Source organism: Lissotriton helveticus, chromosome 3_1 (genome assembly GCF_964261635.1).
Source record: "Lissotriton helveticus chromosome 3_1, aLisHel1.1, whole genome shotgun sequence".
Lineage (NCBI taxonomy): Eukaryota > Metazoa > Chordata > Amphibia > Caudata > Salamandridae > Lissotriton > Lissotriton helveticus.
In genome coordinates, this window is record NC_136061.1 from 983596211 (window position 1) to 983615069 (window position 18859).

The window sequence follows — 18859 nt, forward strand, 5'->3', positions numbered from 1 at the left end:
GCGTTGGGGATGTAGTTTGGTGTTTTTTGGTAGTCAATACCCATCCATGTTGTCAGGGTTGGTATCCTGAAGTGTACCCTATCTAGGGGAGGTGTTTTTGAGTGGGTAGTCCATGCCCCATGTACTTGGTGTTTACGGGTAGTACATGCTCCATCTCTTGTCCCAGGGTTATAGTCTTTACTCTGCGCTGTACTCTCTCATGGGGACGTTGGTGTCTGTGGTAGTCCATGCCCATGGTTGGTTGTTCGGGGATGTTGATGGGTAGTCAACGCCCATAGTATGTTCCATAAGTATTTATGGCTAGTCCATGCCCCTTTTCCCAGAGATATTTTGTTTACTCTGCGGTGTACCCTTTTCAGGGGAGGTTATGTGTTCTTTTTGGGTAGTCAACGCCCATAGTATATTTTATAAGTATTAATGGCAACTCCATGCCTTTGTTCCCAGAGATATTTAGTCTGCTCTGCGGTGTACCCTTTTTTAGGGGAGGTTATGTGTTCTTTTTGGGTAGTCAACGCCCATAGTATGTTTTATATAAGTATTAATGGCTACTCCATGCCTTTGTTCCCAGAGATATTTAGTCTGCTCTGCGGTGTACCCTTTTCAGGGGAAACTATGTGTTTTTTTTTGGGTAGTCAACACCCATGCTGTCCTGCAGCATACCCTTTTCAGGAGAAGTTCAACGTCTCCTATTATTGGTAGAGATTGTTTGTACACTGTATTTTGTCTGAGTCTACCTGCTGGTAGCTACTGGCCAGGGCTTCATTTAGGTGGGATTTTCACTTGTATTTTTATCATACATTTAGTGTCGGCGTATCTTCTTCAAGGGTAATGTTAAGGGTAGTCTTAGTTTTGTTTCAAAACCTCACTCTTTTGTCAAGGAGAGGGGATGTGGCATATTATGTCAAAATGCTGATGTCATAATGCTGATTCTTTGTTCTTTTCTCAAATAATAATACCTCATGTTAAAGTCATCTTTTGTTGTACACTACTACTTTTGGTTATTCTAAATTGTGCACTTCCTTGCTGTCTGAGGCACATTAGGTATTGTTGCTGATCATTCCTTTGTTCTGCTATTACTCCATAAAGAGAGAGGATGTGTAGTAAATACTATCTTCACTGTTCCTCTCTGGCTAGACAATACTATTATACTTATGACATCATAGAATGCCAAGGAGCCTCTCTAGCTGACTGTACCCTTCTATTCCCTATTGAGGCAGTTGGTCATCTGAGGTTGAGCTACCAACAGCGAGCTCCTGGTGGGGTCTATTTACAGTCTATTTATAGTCTACCTATAATCTTAACCTGTCTGTCTAACCTGGAAGGAACCTGCAATAAAGGATCTTAACTACTAAGTGGACTTGGCATCATTCATTTATTACAGTTTCCATTGTATAAAGCTCATAGCGCAGTTTCACTAATCACTGACTTCTATGGGCTGTGGTCTATGCTGGGTATACTGTTATATGGTTTTGTGATGTTAGCATATGAACAAGGGTTGGGAGTCTCATAAAAGCTATATGTGTATTACTTATTTTATCATTATTTTCAATCCCATTTTTTTCTAGGCTGGGACTGGATGGCATGAAGATGCAGGTAACTTATATATTCCTACAGGAATACACTGTTACTTTACATTGCATACACGTTACGGTACATATATTTGCTCGTCAGTGCCTTACAAAGTAGCAATTTAGATGCAACCAAGAAAAGGCTAAAGTGGAGAATTAGGGGATTAGTAAATCTCCATTTGCCTTCTGCATAGGAAAACCTTTGTTAAGTTAGTAAGGGCACAAGTTTGGAGGTAGATGAGGGGTGGTAGGTGCTCTCCCCCCCCCCCACCCACACACACACTATTTAGGTCAGGTCTTGCCTACAGTTGTCGAAAAACCTCTTTTGGATCATACCAGAAGCTGACAATGGGCTTGGAGCCTACCCAATGCGTACCATTTATTGGCTTTCTTGTCACTGTCATTTGGTTACTTATTCAATGACATTTATTCCTCTTCTTTAATTTATTTCTCCCCTAAAGCATAGCATCTATACCTTCCTTTTGATTGGAAGATTTGGATCTTTCCTCTGCCCCGATTAAGGGAACTGCTTTTTTATTCATTTTCCTGGGAGTGTAAGTGCCTTCTGGCTCTCTCCTTCGGGTGCTGTTCACCCCACCGAATACACCCCCGTTCTCAGAGTTGCTGCCCAGCTCTTCCAGCTTGTCTGTAAAATCACAGCAACAGGTGTCTTTTGCTGAGATATGTATAAAGAGCAGTTTTTAAAGATCGTTTTTGTATTATCTATTGCATTTACCATTGTGCATGAATGCACAGGCCTTGGAACAGAAAGACATCTATAGTGCTAGAAGATTAGCTGTTTGCTGCACTTACTCAGCTGGCATTTGAGACAGAAGGTGTACTTAGCATGACTGAAAAGGAGATATCTGTTCTCCTTGAGGCCCATAAACCTGCTCCCGGCTTTATGCTTTACTGCACAGGACCAAATAGCTGGAGCATGTTTGATTTCCTAGTCCTGTGGAAAGTAAATTAGGTCTTGGCACACATTTTCCTTTAAATTCTGCCTCATCATTTTTAAATTCGCTTCAGAGTTTTCTTAATGAAAATCATTTAAAAAATAAAGGCCATTTTGTAAAGATTTAAAATATTAAGTTTTTAAATACCGTAAGATATGTTTACTTTTCCTCCAGAATTTCTAAAAGATTTTTTTTCTTTCTTTAGGTAATGCGTTACAAACAAGCATTGGCAAATCCAGTAGCTTGGCACACCCCTGTTTAAAAATAGTGTCCCTTTCAGCTATTTCGGAGTTCAATTATACACTGATATGTGGTAACCTACATGTGATTCATAAAAAGTTAAACCAACCAATAAATGTTCTTTTGTGGCATGTGTAACAGTAGATACACATGCTGTGCATTCTTTCCCCATCTAGTGTTGGGCTCGGATGTGTGCAACTTGTTTTTCTTCACATGAAGTCTTTTCGAGTCTCAGGACCTAGTGACTCCACCTATTAGTGGAATTATGCCTGGGCATCGGCTCCATTGTTATATTGTTTTTTCTCCGCCATTGAGTTCAGATGTGTCGTTGTGAGTTGCGGTTCATGATGTGCGGTGTTCTTGCCGGGCCCCCGGATCCATTGGTCCTACAAAGCAATAATGCTTCTCACCTGTCGTGTACTATTAAGCTCTGTGTCGGCTACATGCCGCTCGACTCCATGATGGAAAGGTCTCAATTTCGGTTCTGTCCTACTTGCCACGCCAAGTACCCGAGGTCCGACATTCACGAAGTTTGCAATCTCTCTTTGTTCCTGACTCCAAGAGGATTCCTGTTCGGCTTATCTTGCGTTCCATTCCAAAAAGACTCTTCAAACCGACACACTCGCTCCCTTGCCCAGGCTGACATGGCACACAAACAAGAGGCAGGAGACACTCCGGACATCTTTGGAGAGCATGAGGAGTCTGATATTGAAGAGGTGGAAGCTCCGGCCATCGAGATGGAACCAGCCTTCTTGTCAGAAAGCATTAACTCTGAGTTAGATATCGAGGCCGAACAACCTTCCCCTGCCCAGCAACACCAAAAGACTGCACTGAGTACTGATGCTCCCCTTACTCAACACAAAGAGGTATCAACATCAAGCTCTTGTTCCTATGAGGTCTCTGATGTGCCACTGCCTTCCCACGATGGTCGACCCCTACATTTCAATGACGCACCCTCAGACTGAATAAGGGTGGAGCTGAAGATTTTGGAACAGAAACACCTTGAACCAAAACACTCGAAGTCGAAGGCAAGTTAAGAACCAAACACCCACTGACCAGAAGCATTCGACACCGAGCTCGAGCTCGACACCCTCTGGTGGGCGACCAACCATCTATACAATCAAGGCTGTCTTTCACCACTGCCTCCTCTGCGGCTTTCGAAGACTTTGGGCAGCCGATCCTCTATCGGATTCAGGAACATCTGAACTCAGCAACAGCGGATACATATCCAGCCAGGCACTGGGAGGATCTTGGCAAAGTTTCCCAGATGCTGAAGGACTCTATTCCTCATAAGAGGAAGTTGAATTTTGAGAAGGCTATCCACCCACCAATGCATACCCCTCACAAGAGGCCTATGAAGCATGTCAGGGCTACCTCTCCTCTACCTCCTGCTTGTCCTCCACCATGTCTCCCTCCTCTTCTGTACCGCCTTTGTAGCCTTTAGAGTCAGAACAACACTCACCTACAGATTCCTCACACTCAGGGGGTGAAAACAGTCCTAAACCCCTTTTTGACCCATGTGACCGGATTCATGACCCACAGAGCCTGAATCCTTGGGATGATTATGATATTGAATTACCTGCAGACACAGATTTGTACCTTGCCAAGCCTTCTCCAACCGATGATGTCACTGAATATCATGAGGTACTATACAGGGCTGCCACATTCCACAATGTCGAACTTCACATGCAAGAATAAAATGATTTAATTGTGGAAACCTTCTCCTCCACCCAGTGCTCCCTCCAATATCTCCCAATGCTAAAAGGGGTCCTCAAACCTGCAATTGAGATTTTCAAGGAGCTTGTCAAGGCAAGAGTTATCACACCTAGGGTAGATCTGAAGTATAAAACCTCCCCTAATGGCCATGGCCAGGTCCCCCCTGACTCCCTGGTGGTACATAATGCCAGAAGTCACACAAACACCTAGAGCTCTGGGCTTGCACCACCTCCTGATCGGGAGAGCAAGAAGATGGATGCTGGGAGCAAGAGGGTGGTAGCACAGTCTGCTACTAATTGGCGAATAGCCAATTCCATCGGCTTGCTCCCCCGATATGACTGCACCCAGTGGAATCAAATGGCAGATTTGGTAGAACATCTCCCAGAACAGTACAGCAAAAAAGGTCAGCAGTCATTGGCAGAGGGGAAGGTTATCTCGAATACTATTATTCGCTATGCCTTAGATGATGTGGATGCAGCCACTTGTGACATTAATTCCAGCATTGTCTTGCAACGCCATGCATGGCTGAAGGTTTCTGGTTTTAAACCAGAGGTGCACAACACTTACTAAATGTTCCTTCTTATCATCACCATATCTTTGGCCCTCAGGTCGATAAAATGCTCCAAAAAATTAAAAAAGACAGTTACAGCAAAAGCGCTCACTCAAGGCTCCTTTCAGCTCTCACAGTTTCGTAGCGCATCTAAGACACCCACTCCAGAATCCTCTTCCACATTCACCAAGCGACTACACAAGTCCCCCTCATGGGGTCACTACAGGGCTGGATACCAGGGCAACAATTGTAGCGGTAAAGGTGTAGCCACAAAAGGAACAACCCCCTCAAAGAAGTGACAGCCATCAGCCTCCCCCTGATCAGAAAAACCTGTTGGGGAAAGATTATAGGGGTTTGTGGCCCATTGGTCTGAATTTACCTCATACCGTTGGGTTCTAGACATCATGCAGGGGGATTTTGTCTTTAACTCCCAGAAACACCTCCAAACATTCCCCCTCACCAACACATATTTTCACGAGGAGGTACATGTCCTCCTGAACAAAGGGGTCATAGAACCTGTTCCGCATCAACACCGCAGAGAGGGTGTATACTCATATTATTGTCTTATCTCAAAGAAACACGGATCCCTCAGGCTCATCCTTGATCTCTGGCCTCTCCACAAATACATTCTGTCAGAGCACTTCCACTATGGTGACTCTACAGGACGTTATACCACTCTTGCACAAAGGCGACTTCATGACTGCCCTGGATCAGTAGGACACCTACTTCCACGTACCCATCCACCCAGCACATCGCAGATATCTCAGGTTTGTGGTAAGCGGATGCTATTATCAATTCAAAGTGTTACCCTTCGGGGTTACCACTGCACCAAGAGTCTTCACCAAATGTCAGGCTGTAGTGACCACAGACCTCAGGAGGAGCGTCATCCATGTGTTTACTTACATAGACGACTAGCTGATCAAGAGCGCCCCACAGCAACTCTGTCTATCCCAGACCCAGACTATAATTCACACCTTGCGCAGTCTAAGTTACACCAACAATCTGACCAAATCCCACCTTCAATTCCTTTACATACTGGCTTTCCTTGGTACCGTCCTAGATGCATGTGTGGGAAAAGCTTACCACAGCCCACCCAGAGTACAAGCCTTACAAAACATGGTGCCTCTTTTTTAGCCAAATTGACAGGTAACAGTCAGAAATGTGATGTGTCTACTAGGCATGATGTCGTCTTGCATCACTGTAGCCCCTCATGCCAGGCCCCACATGTGCCCATTACAAGAGTGCCTAGCGGCACAGTGGTTTCAAGTGAAGGATCATATAGAGGATCTAGTGTTGGTGTGGGGCTGCACACATTGCTCTCTACATTGGTGGTGGAACACAAACTGCCTGTTGCAGGGGCGGCCCTTCCTGGACCCAGCTCTGCAAGAGACCATCACCACAGGTGCATCGCTTACAGGTTTTTGGGGCGCATGTCAATCGTCTCACTGTCCAGGGTCAGTGGACCCCTGCCCAGCAAACTTCACATCAATCACCCGGAGCTGGTAGCCATCCAGTTCGCTCTCCGGGCTTTCCACCCACTCATTCAGAAGACAGTCCTGATACACACAGACAACACAACTTCAATTTTTTCATTACAAGAACAAGGGAGCACACATTTACCGCAGTTGTCAAGTGTGGCCCTAAGCATCAGGAGGTGGGCAATCCATAACAAAGTCCATCTACTTATTCAGCCCATTCCTCAGCCCTTTCCTTTTTTTTATTTTTTTTATTTTTTTATTAAAGAACCAGTATCAGTATAAGACAATCCAAGCAAGTTTGAATCTTTGAATAAAATATAAACAAAAGAGGACAAATGATATGATGAAAAATTCTTGAAAACAATGTAAGTAATAACAACAGATAATGATAACAAAAGAAAGACAGTAAAGTCAATTAACACCAAAAAGGGCTATATGCCTTATAAATACATTATATAATATATCGAAAGATGACAACAATGGATTAAATCAAAGAGTTTCGCTAGTCTCAGCCAATTCCGCCTGGAGTTAAACCTGCTTTCCAAGTGGAAACTGGGTGCCATAGCTTTTCCCCACGCAACTTTGCTTGAATGCCTCTAGTGGCAAATATTGCCGATTCATAACTATAAACCGCAAAAAAGCGAGCTAGCCACATTTGAAAACTAGGGGATGAACCTTCCTTCCAGCGGGTAGACAAGATTAATCTCAATACGGCTGTACCAATAAAAATTAATCTTTGTTCAGATTTAGATAATTTCAAAGAGTCATCAAAGCCTAGCACAAATAGGGTATCAGACTCTGGCAGTTTGTGAAAGAAAATCTTCTCCCAAAATGAAGCAATCATACTTTTTATAACAAGAAGTTCCGAACAGTTGCTAAACATATGGATTAAAGTCGCTGGGCCCTGTGAGCAGCGTGGGCATCGATCAGTCTCTCTTTTACCCCACGCAAAGAGTTTGGCCGGGGTAAAGTAAAGATCGAATATTGTTTTATACAATTGAGCCTTTAAGTTGCTGGCCATGAACAATTTATTACTCATGTCGAGGATTCTATCTATATCAACATCAGGGTTGTTGAGTTTCAATGCCCATTTAGTTTCTGTTTGCTCAATATCATCATTTATGTTGGTTAGAAGTATATCATAGAATGTTCCTATCCTAATTTTTGCAGTGGTGAATGATTCAATTAAGTCAATTTTTGAGATGCTGATAGAATCCCTTTTTGCTTTTAGTTTGGCATGCAGTTGAGCAAATTTAAGAAAATCCCCTTCAGAAAGACCAAATTTTGTTTTTACATCATAAAAAACAGTGTGTGAGCCATTTATCCATATATCCTTAACTGTTTTAATGCCCATCCTTTGCCATTTCTTCGCCGTATAGTCGAAGTCAAGACCGGATGTAATGGTAGATTGAAGCAAGGGTGTATACCGGGTGACTTTACCTATCTTCATATGCTTTAGAACCTTATTCCAGATTATCCAAGCACTCTTTATAATTTCTCCCTTGTATTTCTTAAAGTGACTAACTTCAGTCTTTCTTAGTAATAGGCCGATGGCTTCTTGGCCTATTACAAGCTCATATATTGAGGGGATTGGGTTGGAATCTGTTCCAGTAACAAAAGATGGCTCTAAAACCATTGGTTTCAGATGTTTTAGGAAAGTTGCCCAATGATACAGCGTTATATTTGGTGCCGTGAGCCCGCCCCTGTTTAAGGGCATGGATAAATAGGAGAGTGATCGTCTGATTTTCCCGTGTTGCCAAACAAATTTAGACATGAGTTTGTTAATCAACATAAGTATTTTAGGATCAATTAATAAGGGAATTGTTCGAAAAAGATATAAACATCTCGGCAATATGTTCATTTTCAGAAAATTCACCCTGCCAATAATAGATAAGTGCAAACCATTTACTCTATCCAAATCTGTCTTAATCTTATCTATGAGTGGATCAAAATTATTTTTAACTAGGGTCTTAGTATTAATAGAAATAATCACTCCAAGATAAGTAGCAGTTTTGGCTCTTCTTTGGTCTATACAAAGAGTGTTATCAGTGCATAAAATAATGGTCTTAGCTCTATTGAGAGAGTAACCCGAGTAAGTTCCAAATTGTAAAGATAGTCGTTCAATTTCGTGCATTGCCTCGGTCGGGTGGGATGTTAACACCGCAATGCCATCAGCGTAGGCTAAGACTTTTGTTTCATATTGGTTAAAGAAAATTGGCTTAATATCATCACTTTCCAAAAATTTAAGAATTAGGGGATTAATGTAGAGAGCGAAGAGGAGGGGCGAGCAGGGACACCCCTGTCTTGTGCCTCTCGCAATGTTAATATAGCCAGACTCTGAGCCTAGCAGTGAAAGTTTTGCTTTGGGATGTAGATACATAGATTTTATGGATTTGAGAAATTTAGGGCCGAAATTAAGACGTGTCATAGCTACCCACAAAAAGTTCCATGAAACACGATCAAAGGCTTTCTCAGCGTCAAGCAGGATCATAGACATCTGGCCCCCCATGACAGACATGGCGTCAAAAAGGGCAATAGCCCGACGGGTATGATCAGTGGTCCCTTTACCCAGAACGAAGCCATGCTGCCACGGCGAAACCAGATCTCCAATGATCCTGCTGAGTCTGAGAGCCATCACTTTTGCGATTCCTCAGCCCTTTCCTACAGTGGACAGTGATCTAGCAGACCTGCTCAGCAGGACACATTAACAAGTCCATGAGTGGGAACTCCACCCTCAAGTCCTACATACATACTTTCACCATTGGGGGTTCCCACAGATGGATCTGTTTGCCACCGTCAAAAAGGCAAAATGCCCAAACTTAGCCACAGAATACCACACCCACAGTCTCTGGAAAATGCGGTATAGATGAGTTAATCTGGGATATTTGCATATGCTTTTCTGCCTCTCCCACTCCTACCATTTGCAATAAGAAGGCTGAGACAGAAATCACTCACACTCACTTTGGTAGTACCAACCTGGACACACCAGCCATGGTACTCCACACTACTATAACTTTCTCTAGTCCTACACAAGAAGCTCCCAACAGGCCGGATCTTCTAACACAAAAGCACAGCACTCTCAGACGTCTCAATCCTTAGCTGCTCTACCTTGCGATCTTGCTCCTGCCGTCTTAGGATTTGGTTACCTTATTCTATCACAAGAGTTAATATATATTTTTAAGGAGGCACAACAACCTACTACCAGCGCATGTTACGCAGCTAAATGGAAAAGGTTCATACACTATTGTCTTCCCCAAAAAATCAATCCATTTAGTGTCTACGCCACACTTTATATGTTACTTCCTTCACCTACGGAAGTCAGGATTTGCTTATACATCTAATCGTTTACATCTGGCTCCTGAAGCTGCATATTTGCAGAATAGACAACATATTTCCCTATTCAGAAATATTCATTAAAGCATACATGGAAGGCCTCAAATGGATTAGTCTACCATGGATGGCCCTGCTCCCGTCTGGAACCTTAACATAGTCTTCACTAGACTGATGGGCCCTCTTTTGAACCTCTTCCCTCTTGTCTGCTTCAATTTGTATCCTGGAAAGTAGCCATCCTTGTAGCCATTACCTTTCTCAGAGGAGTCAATGAAATACACGATCTTACCTTAAAAGAGCCATTTTTACAAGTATATAAAGATAGAGTGGTTGTCAGAACAAATCCCATTTTCTGCCTAAAGTTGCCTTTAGTTTTCACCTTAACCGTACAAACGATCTGCTCCTCTTCTTTCCATATATTGAAATGGTAGCAGAGCGCACTTTGCACACTTGATGTAAAGAGAGCGCTAATGTACCATATTAACAGGGCAAAGCCGTAAGACTCAACAATGATTTGTTTCTTACTGCAAGCCCCATAAAGGATGTGCTATTTCAAACTCAGGGGTTGCACAATGGTTGGCCAAGTGCATACAGACCTGTTACGCAAAACAAAAAGTACCATGCCCATCCCTCGGAGACCTCATTCCACTCTTAAGAAAGGGGCTTCAATGGCTTTCTTAGGTAATATACTATTATCTGACATCTGTTATGCAGCTACTTGGTCTACCCTCATACCTTTACCAAACACTACTGTATGTACATGCTGGCTAATCAACAATCTAGAGTTGGCCATGCAGTCTTTTGTACACTTTTTCTATCTTCTGTAACATCCTCAGGCTAAGCCACCACTTTAGGCAGGTCTGATTTACAGTCTATGTCCAGCATGTGTATCTACAGCTAAACATGCCACAAACAGAAAATGTTACTTACCTTGTAAGCATCTCTTTGTGGCATGTAATGCTGTAGCTTCACATGCGTCCACCCTCTTCCCCGGTCGCCTGAGGTTGTTGCAGAAATGTTCCTTTCTTTCATTACCTTCATTTTTCTGCTTTGCATGGTCATTTTTCTTTTTAATTATCTATGCTCCATTCCTAATCTTGCCCTACGTACGGGAAAAACAGTCTAACAATGGAGCAGATTCCCAGGCGCTATACCACTAATAGGTTGAGTCTTTAAGTCCTGTGACTCGAAAAGACTTACTGGCACATGCATCAACGTAGGCTTTTATGATTCCTTAATTGCGATTATTAAGGAATCGCAATTAAGGAATCGCAAAAGCCTTTGCATGTAGGGATCACTATAAAAATAGCAATTCCTACACATTCCTTAATTGCGACTCGCAAATTGCCAGTCGCAATTAAGGAATGCTGTCCCATTCATTCCTATGGGCCTCTGGGCCCATAGGAATGAATTGGAGATTGTATTAGCAATTTGTGAGTACCAGTTGCTCAATTACACCCTGTTGCACCCCCTGAAATTGATCTGTGCACATATGTTGCACACACACATGCCCAACATGAAACTTAGAAAAATGCTCAAAAGTGCATTTTTCAAAGTTTTTGCAAATTACCATGAAGCTAATCTTCATGGTAATTTGCTACTCCTATTAGCGAAATCGCTAATTTTTTTACTTTAATGCATTGCATTTAAGGAATCTCAATTTGGGATTCCTTAAATGCAATCACAATTTAAGGAATCGCAATTTAGAGATTGCTTAAATTGCGATTTTTGCATTTGGAATGATGCATCCCAAATGTAACAAGCACTGGCGTTGCCAATAGGTTTCGCATTTGGAAAGTTGGAGCTATTGGTTTTGTAAATGACATTGTATATTTATATATTGTTATTGACAATGCCAATAACGATATATAAGTATAAAATGTCATTTACAAAACCAATAGCTCCAACTTTCCAAATGCGAAACCTATTGGCAATGCCACTGCTTGTTAAAATTTGCAGACAAAAGAAAAACAAAAATGGCAGCCTGAGCTTATTTTTGAAACGGGGCACAGCGATGAGACGCCATATTCTGCAGATCTGCACAAAAAGAACGAGCGAAATCCAAAAAGCGGGAGGGGAGGCAACAGAGCACATCTGCAACACGGGAAAATGTATATAATTGTACAAAACAAAATACAAAAAATAACACAGATGACTACGCGGCGCGATTCATTTGCAAAAAAAGATATAGAAAAAAAGATTTTGCAGAAGTTCCGACGCCGGTTCAATAATGCCACAGCTCTGGGCTAACAAAATTGCGGAAAAAATAAGCATTCAAATCATTGGCAAATTCTACGAAAATTGATTGCAAATGGAGCAGCTCTGCTTGCAAATCCTCCCTCCGTCACCCAGGCTGCTGGACTGGAATTGCAGCAGCTAGAAGTGAGGAAGGAAAAAAAAGCGAGGGCGAAAGGGAAAAAAAAAGGCCACTTTTTTTTTCTTCTCAGCATCGAAACCCGAAGCGTGCGATATGCAGTTTAAGCACAGAAGAACACTGCGCTGCATCTGAAGGTTGCGCCGAAAACAAATTAAAACGAACAGAGAGAAAGTAAACGCAACTTTAGCAATCGGCTGAGAGGGAGGGATGAAGGAGCAAAAAAAAGAGCTTTTTGCGGGAGAGCCTGGTGGGGGGGCGGGAATGCGAGCGAGGGGAGGAGAAGTGTGGCAGGCGGACTTCGGTGTGACTAAAGGCACAGCAGATGTTTTATGTGTGCGGAGGGAAGCCGGATTGGGGCGGGAGAGCCTGGTGGGGGGGCGGGAATGCGAGCGAGGGGAGGAGAAGTGTGGCAGGCGGATTAGGGAGATGCGCGTGCTTGTGTGGTCACGTGCCCGCTTTGCACTCACATGCACTGTGAAAAAACCGCAGTGGTTTGACGAGTCGATCGAGCCCTTGAATTTTCGCCTATTACATTCGCAAGCGAATGATAATAGGCGAAACCTAAAAATACCGGTCGCATAGGGGCAGTTCGCGACCGGTTTTTCCTTTGATGCATGTGCCTGTTAATTCGAAGAAAAACAAGTTGTAGACATCCAAACTCAACACTAGATGGCAGAAGAATGCACAGCATGTGAAGCTACAGCACTATGTGCCACAAACTGATGCTTACAAGATAAGTAAAAAATTTCCTTTCACATTTCGGTGTGATTATGTTAACTCGATATTTTGGTAAAATAGGCTTGTTCAATTTTTAGTGGGGAACATTATAACAGTTATTTAGTGTGAAGTCATTTCCTATAATGTCATTGTGAATTGCATATAATTTGTCCACCTACTGTTTTTCATAGGATTTGTGCCCTGTGTATACTGACCAACTCTTAAACTCAACAAGTAACCTGCATAGACTTAGAACTGCCTTCCAGCCCTCCAATGCCATAAGCAACAAGCATTGGCAAAGCCAATATGCCTAGCTTTAATGTTGTGGCTGCAGCGCATGTGAACGCTGGCATTCATAAATGCTGATTACTTGTGTTGCAAGTACAACTAACTTCTCTTTATCACATTGACGTCTGCCCTATTGGCTTTGCCGGTGTTCGGAAAAAAATCAAAAAAGGATTGCTTTCTGTATAGAATACAAGTGGGAGATAAATAATTGAATGTTACAACAAGCCTGATAATTGAGCATACTTTTCAGATGTAAAGTAGTCCTTCATGCATTTCATTGGAAGCCCTTCAATGAAGGCAAAATGGTACACCTAATAGCCAAAAGCATGGAGCAAGAGATTAATGTTCCTGTAGCTGGTGTCAAAGCCTACTCTATATTTACTTTAAAGAATTGGTTGCAATGGGCAACACAAACAGACGTACTGTCAAGCCAGACCTAAAAAAGGGGTGCAAGTAATTGTATGTACAGTAATACAATAGTAATTGTTTGCTTTTTAAGAGCATTTACCACAGTAGGTCTGTAGCACTATACATTTATTGTACAACACACTGGTACTCAATTTCTTGACCTCAGTTGGATTAAAGGCTGGGTCTTACCTGCTGGAATTCTGACCTGTGCCCACCGATTGCATACAGATCTCTGCAATGAATACCTCACTTAGCTGTCTTACCAATTTAATGGAAACAGATCCGCATATGCCACAGGGTTAAAATTGTGCATGCAGAAAGAATGCCAGTAGGTTGCATTGCAGCTGAAATATCTACAATGCTATTCGGGGTAAACTCACTTCACTGAGGTACTTTCATTATTCCATGTAATGCCAACCCATAGATGTTAGTGGGAAGAAATGCACTACAGAAATAAAGTACACAGAAGTGCATTCCTCTACATGCAATCTTTACACATGTGAATCAGTAGTGGCCGTACCCTGCCAAAGTAGGGGGGTGGTCCGGGCCAAAGGAGGGAGGTGGAAGTTGGGGAGAAGGGAGATGGGGAGTGTTTGGGGACAACAAATAAAAAAGCATTAGAAATGCAATCGGGCTCTGATTTATTTGAGTTTGAGCTAATGGCATTGTAAATGGTAATGTATTTTTGCTAAGTGTTATGGAGTGTGTTAATGTGGTGGTGGTAGTGGTAGTACTGGTGGTGGTGGTACTGGTAGTACTGGCGGTGGTGTTAGTACTGTTGGTGGTGGTAGTGGTAGTACTGGTGGCTGTAGTAGTGGTAGTACTGGTGGCTGTAGTAGTGGTAGTACTGGTGGTGGTAGTACTGGTAGTACTGATAGTAGTAGTACTGGTGATGGTGGTGGTACTGGTAGTGGTAGTACTGGTGGTGGTGGTACTGGTAGTGGTAGTACTGGTGGTGGTGGTACTGGTAGTACTGGTAGTGGTACTGGTAGTGGTAGTAGTGGTAGTACTGGAGGTGGTGGTACTGGTAATGGTAGTACTGTTGGTGGTAGTACTGGTGGTGGTAGTACTGGTAGTGGTGGTACTGGTAGCGGGAGTACTGGTGGTGGTGGTACTGGTAGCAGTAGCATTGGTGGTGGTGGTACTGCTGCCCGTAATACTGGTAGTGGTAGTACTGGTGGTGGTGGTCCTGGTGGTGGTAGTACTGGTGGTGGTAGTGGTACTGGTTGCGGTAGTACTGCTACTGGTAGTACTGGTGGTGGTGGTAGTACTGTTGGTGGTGGTAGTGGTAGTGCTGGTGGCTGTAGTAGTGGTAGTACTGGTGGCTGTAGTAGTGGTAGTACTGGTGGCTGTAGTAGTGGTATTACTGGTGGTGGTAGTACTGGTAGTACTGATGGTGGTAGTACTGGTATTACTGGTGGTGGTGGTGGTACTGGTAGTGGTAGTACTGGTGGTGGTGGTACTGGTAGTAGTGGTAGTGGTGGTACTGGTAGTACTGGTGGTGGTGGTACTGGTAGTGGTAGTAGTGGTAGTACTGGAGGTGGTGATACTGGTAGTGGTAGTACTGTTGGTGGTAGTACTGCTGGTGGTAGTACTGGTAGTGGTGGTACTGGTGGTGGTGGTACTGGTAGCCGCAGTACTGGTGGTGGTGGTACTGGTAGCAGTAGCATTGGTGGTAGTGGTACTGCTGCCCGTAATACTTCTACCAATCTGCACTCTGCACTACCAATCTGCACTCTGCACTCTGCACGACCAATCTGCACTCTGCACTACCACTCTGCACTACCACTCTGCACTCTGCACTACCACTCTGCACTCTGCACTACCACTCTGCACTACCACTCTGCACTCTGCACTACCACTCTGCACTACCACTCTGCACTACCACTCTGCACTCTGCACTACCAATCTGCACTCTGCACTACCACTCTGCACTCTCAATCTGCACTCTGCACTACCAATCTGCACTCTGCACTACCAATCTGCACTCTGCACTCTCAATCTGCACTCTGCACTACCACTCGCACTCTCAATCTGCGTTCTGCACTACCACTCTGCGCTCTGCACTACCACTCTGCGCTCTGCACTACCACTCTGCGCTCTGCACTACCACTCTGCGCTCTGCACTACAACTCTGCGCTCTGCACTACCACTCTGCGCTCTGCACTACCACTCTGCGCTCTGCACTCTGCACTACCACTCTGCGCTCTGCACTACCACTCTGCGCTCTGCACTACCACTCTGCGCTCTGCACTACCACTCTGCACTCTGCACTATCACTCTGCACTCTCAATCTGCACTCTGCACTACCACTCGCACTCTGCACTACCAATCTGCACTCTGCACTCTGCACTCTCAATCTGCACTCTGCACTACCACTCTGCACTACCACTCTGCACTCTGCACTACCACTCTGCACTCTCAAACTGCACTCTGCACTCTGCACTACCACTCTGCACTACCACTCTGCACTACCACTCTGCACTACCACTCTGCACTACCACTCTGCACTCTGCACTACCACTCTGCACTACCACTCTGCACTCTGCACTACCACTCTGCACTCTGCACTACCACTACCACTCTGCACTACCACTCTGCACTACCACTCTGCACTACCACTCTGCAGTACCACTCTGCACTCTGCACTACCACTCTGCACTACCACTCTGCACTCTGCATTACCACTCTGCACTCTGCACTACCACTCTGCACTACCACTCTGCACTACCACTCTGCAATACCACTCTGCACTACCACTCTGCACTACCACTCTGCACTCTGCACTACCACTCTGCACTACCACTCTGCACTCTGCACTACCACTCTGCACTCTGCACTACCACTCTGCACTCTGCACTACCACTCTGCACTCTGCACTACCACTCTGCACTACCACTCTGCACTACCAATCTGCACTACCACTCTGCACTACCACTCTGCACTCTCACTCTGCACTACCACTCTGCACTCTGCACTACCACTCTGCACTCTGCACTCTGCACTCTGCACTACCACTCTGCACTACCACTCTGCACTCTGCACTACCACTCTGCACTCTGCACTACCACACTGCACTCTGCACTACCACTCTGCACTACCACTCTGCACTCTGCACTACCACTCTGCACTCTGCACTACCACTCTGCACCACCACTCTGCACTACCACTCGCACTCTGCACTACCAATCTGCACTCTGCACTCTCAATCTGCACTCTGCACTACCACTCTGCACTACCACTCTGCACTCTGCACTACCACTCTGCACTCTCAAACTGCACTCTGCACTCTGCACTACCACTCTGCACTCTGCACTACCACTCTGCACTACCACTCTGCACTACCACTCTGCACTCTGCACTACCACTCTGCACTACCACTCTGCACTCTGCACTACCACTCTGCACTCTGCACTACCACTCTGCACTCTGCACTACCACTCTGCACCACCACTCTGCACCACCACTCTGCAGTACCACTCTGCAGTACCACTCTGCAGTACCACTCTGCACTCTGCACTACCACTCTGCACTACCACTGTGCACTCTGCATTACCACTCTGCACTCTGCACTACCACTCTGCACTACCACTCTGCAATACCACTCTGCACTACCACTCTGCACTACCACTCTGCACTACCACTCTGCACTCTGCACTACCACTCTGCACTCTGCACTACCAATCTGCACTCTGCACTACCAATCTGCACTCTGCACTACCACTCGCACTCTCAATCTGCATTCTCACTCTGCACTATGCACTACCACTCTGCACTACCACTCTGCACTCTGCACTACCACTCTGCACTCTGCACTATCACTCTGCACTACCACTCTGCACTCTGCACTACCACTTTGCACTCTGCACTACCACTCTGCACGACCACTCTGCACTACCACTCTGCACTCTGCACTACCACTCTGCACTCTGCACTACCAATCTGCACTACCACTCTGCACTACCACTCTGCACTCTGCACTACCACTCTGCACTCTGCACTACCACTCTGCACTCTGCACCACCACTCTGCACTACCACTCGCACTCTGCACTACCAATCTGCACTCTGCACTCTCAATCTGCACTCTGCACTCTGCACTACCACTCTGCACTCTGCACTACCACTCTGCACTCTCAAACTGCACTCTGCACTCTGCACTACCACTCTGCACTCTGCACTACCACTCTGCACTACCACTCTGCACTATGCACTACCACTCTGCACTACCACTCTGCACTCTGCACTACCACTCTGCACTCTCACTCTGCACTCTGCACTACCACTCTGCACTACCACTCTGCACCACCACTCTGCACCACCACTCTGCAGTACCACTCTGCAGTACCACTCTGCAGTACCACTCTGCACTCTGCACTACCACTCTGCACTACCACTGTGCACTCTGCATTACCACTCTGCACTCTGCACTACCACTCTGCACTACCACTCTGCAATACCACTCTGCACTACCACTCTGCACTACCACTCTGCACTCTGCACTACCACTCTGCACTCTGCACTACCAATCTGCACTCTGCACTACCAATCTGCACTCTGCACTACCACTCGCACTCTCAATCTGCATTCTCACTCTGCACTATGCACTACCACTCTGCACTACCACTCTGCACTCTGCACTACCACTCTGCACTCTGCACTACCACTCTGCACTACCACTCTGCACTCTGCACTACCACTTTGCACTCTGCACTACCACTTTGCACTCTGCACTACCACTCTGCACTCTGCACTACCACTCTGCACTCTGCACTACCACTCTGCACTCTGCACTACCACTCTGCACTCTGCACTACCAATCTGCACTACCAATCTGCACTACCACTCTGCACTACCACTCTGCACTCTGCACTACCACTCTTCACTCTGCACTACCACTCTGCACCACCACTCTGCACTACCACTCGCACTCTGCACTACCAATCTGCACTCTGCACTCTCAATCTGCACTCTGCACTACCACTCTGCACTACCACTCTGCACTCTGCACTACCACTCTACACTCTCAAACTGCACTCTGCACTCTGCACTACCACTCTGCACTACCACTCTGCACTCTGCACTACCACTCTGCACTCTGCACTACCACTCTGCACTTCCACTCTGCACTATCACTCTGCACTACCACTCTGCACTACCACTCTGCACTCTGCACCACCACTCTGCACTCTGCACTACCACTCTGCACTCTGCACTACCACTCTGCACCAC

The 18859-nt window shown here is 45.2% G+C and overlaps 1 protein-coding gene across 1 annotated transcript in view; it reads left to right on the plus strand.

Moving 5' to 3' along the window:
• Window positions 1-18859, plus strand: part of LOC144824194 (lanosterol synthase-like) — a 227102-nt gene that overhangs the window by 107607 nt on the left and 100636 nt on the right. The window contains exon 9 of the mRNA XM_078683350.1: window positions 1566-1593. Within this exon, the coding sequence (XP_078539476.1) occupies window positions 1566-1593 (28 nt within the window). The remainder of the gene's footprint in view (window positions 1-1565; window positions 1594-18859) is intronic.